The following is a 3,856-nucleotide window of genomic DNA, read 5'->3' as shown; positions in this document are numbered from 1 at the left end:
ATACAAGAATCTGCTTCTATGTTTATTGTTCTTCAGACAGTAGTATATAAAGACAGGAGATAGGAGAGGGTTGAATCAGTCTTAGTGTATTCTTTAAACTTTTCATAAATAATATAAAATGTGGTACTACTGGAAAACTATGAAGTAATCTGTTAGTGACAGCACCAGTTGAATCTGTATTAGTCTGAACTAGAAGAAAAATTTCCAGCATAGACCTCACAGGTGGGAAGGACTCCTGGCTAGTATGGATCATCCTCTAATGCAGCTCTATTTTTTGTGTCCACAGATTCCCTTAGGGAAGAATGAACTCAGCTAATTTCTCTTTGGTGACCGAATTCATTCTGGTAGGACTAACAGATGAACCTGAACTTCAAATGCCTTTGTTCTTTCTCTTCCTAGGAATGTATCTTGTCACTGCATTGGGAAATTTCTGTTTGATAATTCTAACTGTGCTGAATTCTCACCTCCATACCCCTATGTACTTTTTTCTCTTCAACTTGTCCTTTATAGACATTTGCTATTGTTCTGTGTTCACTCCCCAAATGCTTATGAACTTTATATTAAGGAAAAATGTAATTACATACACAGAATGTATGACCCAACTCTATTTCTTTATCTTCTTTGCTGTTTCTGAGTGCTATGTGTTGACTTCAATGGCCTATGATCGCTACATGGCCATCTGTAATCCACTGTTATATAATGTTGTCATGTCTCCTAAACTATGTTTGAACCTTATGCTTGGTTCCTACATTATCTCATTTTCTACTGCTGTGACTCACACTGTATGCATGCTAAGACTGACCTTCTGTGATGCAAACACCATCAACCACTACTTCTGTGATATTCCCCCTTTGCTCCAGCTCTCCTGCTCAAGCATATACATCAATGAGCTTGTGATTTTTGTGGTTGTAAGCATCAATATCATTGTTCCTACTTCAACTGTCTTTATCTCCTATGGTTTCATTCTTTCCAGCATCTTCCACATCACTTCCTCTGAGGGCAGGTCCAAAGCCTTTGGTACCTGTAGCTCCCACATCCTTGCTGTTTCTTTGTTCTTTGGATCAGGTGCATTTGTGTATTTTAAACCCTCCACAGATGGATCTATGAACGAAGGGAAAATATATTCTGTCTTTTACACCAATGTGGTTCCCATGATGAATCCTTTAATCTACAGCTTGAGGAACAAAGATATTAAAGTTGCCCTGAAGAAAACCTTGATCAGCAGGATCTTCTGATTATGCAAGTTTGTCTTTTTGCCTCTTATTTTGTGTGCTAGTTCTCTTTTCTCATCTGTTTAGTTTATCTTGTTTTTCACTTATCGATTTCCCAGATTACTAGCCCATTCAGATCTAAAAATTCTTCTCTTAGTAACACTGAGATGTCAGACTGTTTTGTTTTGTTTATTTAAAAATTTATTTATATATTTATTATGGATACAACATCCTGCCTCCATGTATTCCCATATGCCGGAAGAGGGCACCAGATCTTATTACAGATGCTTATTACAGCAACCATGTGGTTGCTGGGAATTGAACTCTGGACCTCTAGAAGAGCAGCCAGTGCTCTTAACCACTGAGCCATCTCTCCAGCCCCGAGATGTCAGATTTGTACTATCACATTAGACTTTATATGGATTCTAGAGACTCAGGCCCTAATGTTTGTGGATCAAGAGCTCTACTCAATGAGTCTCTGAAACAGTTTTTTAAAATGTAGATTATTTTTCTCAGTTGGTAAAGAGTAAATTCACATATTTATGACATAGGTGTACTTACTTATTGTCACAAAACATCTTACCTTAAGAGGTTGTGTAATATTTTATTTAAGGAAAATTTAGCAATAAGAGTTAATGAATATTTTTATTTTATAATAATCACATCTTTGTATAAATTACACAAAATAGACAAAGTTTATTTAAGGCCATTTCAGAAATTGTTAAAAATTCTACAGAAAACATAGCCAACATTCACTTGAGTTGTTTTTATATGTTTGTTTATGGGAAGAGTGCTCATGGGTTTTTCATTTCTATGAAGAATTACAATGGGATTTTAATAGGGATTTTAATGAATTTGTCGATTTTTTTTTGTAATGATGAGCACTTTTACAATACTAAAATTGTCAATTGTAGTATGGGAGGTCTTTACATTATTTAGTATTTTCATTTCTTTTTCAGTGTTTTAAGTTTCTTATAGTGCTAGTAAACTGCAGATGATAACAATACAGTTTATGTTGTTATGATTGCATGTAGATATGACAAACTTGTACAACAGAAATATAACACATTTAATGAAGGTGCAAAATGAGGAATATGTACAGTCTTTAAGGAGCCTGGTGTATCTGTCACATTAGCAATTGAAGGAGACAATTAGCTCCCCAGTAGAGGATGTAGAGAAGAGAGCAGATGTTCTAAATTTCAATAACACATTACCAACACAAAATAAGGGAAAACAACCAAGGATTCCATTAACATTATTGTTAAATAATGCTATGATCACATCATAACATCACAGAGAAAGAGAAATAGCAAAAATGGTAAAGTTCTACTGTAATTTTATTCAACTGTGCTACAGGTTCTGCTTATGAAGATTTGTCTAAGTGAATAAAGTGCTAATGAAAGGGGATTTTTTTCAAAACTCTTTAGAGGGAATGGGTCTTTGTAATTTATACAGAGTGCAACTGAGTATATTTATTAAAAGAAAACAAATAAAATTAAGAAAAACTATGTTCCAATGCCGTATTCTTTCTCAAGTTATTAAGGAAGACAATAAAATCAAAACAAAATCTTACACATTTTTTAAGTAGGGCAGATGTATCCTCCACTGACAATGGTGGAATGGGTTGACTGAGCATTCTGAAGATCTACCAACCACAACCTTTCTTACATAGTGTAGGAAACTCACTGATATTGACAGGACTAAAAGGCACAGCTACTGGCTTAGCTATACTGTGAATGCTATTTGTGTATATTTATAACATGGAGGCAAATCATTGTTACTTTAATGGCTATGAGATGTTGATAAGCTCATATTATTATGTCTTCATATCTATTTCCTTTCTATCTGGTTCTGTATCTGGCTACCAATCCATCTTTCTGTTTATCTATATTGAACAAAATATCTGGGACTGCCAGTTAGCCCAAATAATTCATAGGCTTCTGTGATTTCAAGCTTAAGATGATAGTATCTTGATTGGTCAATTTAATTTTCTTTTACACATTAAAGCTGTATGAGACCTTTACTAGCTACTGAGATACATAAGCTTTCAAAAGAATCTTATACATTTCAAATGGAATAGATCAACTTAAGTTGAAATTAAGAATTTTTCTTCATGGAATAGCTATAATGTTTGCAACCCTACTAGACTCTCATCTAGGATTTCAAGTGAGTTCAGGAGGACACACATTTGGGAGTTAGTGTTGCACCATTTAAGAATAGCAACATTCACGGGGGAGCAGTTATAGAAGGACCAGAAAGGACAACTTTTCAAGATAATAATTTTAAAGTAGTAATACAATTTTCTAAGAGTATCTAAATAAATTACAAATTGTTAAATTTTTATTTAAAATGCTTCATTCAAATGTGTAGGACAATAGTAGCACAATTAGATACTCTTTTTTTCTAGATTTTTTTATTTAATTCTTTATTTTTTTATAAAAAATTTCCATCTCTTCTCCTCCTCCTCCCCCTTCCCTCCCCTCCCTTCCACCCATACCCCCACCTCCTCCCTCTCCAAGCCAAAGAGCCATCAGGGTTCCCTTCACTATGTTAAGTCCAAGGTCCTCCCAGCTCCCCCTAAATCCAGGAAGGTGAGCAACCAAACTGACAAGGCTCACAGTGAGCCCGTCCATGCTGTAGAGTTC

The 3,856-nt window shown here is 34.9% G+C and overlaps 1 protein-coding gene across 1 annotated transcript; it reads left to right on the top strand.

Annotated features, from left to right (window-relative positions):
* Positions 1–302: 302 nt before the first annotated feature.
* Positions 303–1,235, top strand: LOC119809786 (olfactory receptor 8B3-like). Its single transcript, XM_038322915.1, has one exon. The coding sequence runs from the start codon at positions 303–305 to the stop codon at positions 1,233–1,235; it is 933 nt and encodes a 310-aa protein (XP_038178843.1).
* The last annotated feature ends 2,621 nt before the right edge of the window (positions 1,236–3,856 follow it).

The sequence above is a fragment of the Arvicola amphibius genome, chromosome 3 (assembly GCF_903992535.2).
Source record: "Arvicola amphibius chromosome 3, mArvAmp1.2, whole genome shotgun sequence".
Taxonomy (NCBI): Eukaryota; Metazoa; Chordata; class Mammalia; order Rodentia; family Cricetidae; genus Arvicola; species Arvicola amphibius.
This window is presented reverse-complemented; position numbering and strand designations above follow the sequence as displayed.

What these genes read in the sequence shown, in the direction of transcription:
- LOC119809786 (XM_038322915.1), top strand. Translation starts at nt 303, where the DNA reads ATGAACTCAGCTAATTTCTCTTTGGTGACCGAATTCATTCTGGTAGGA.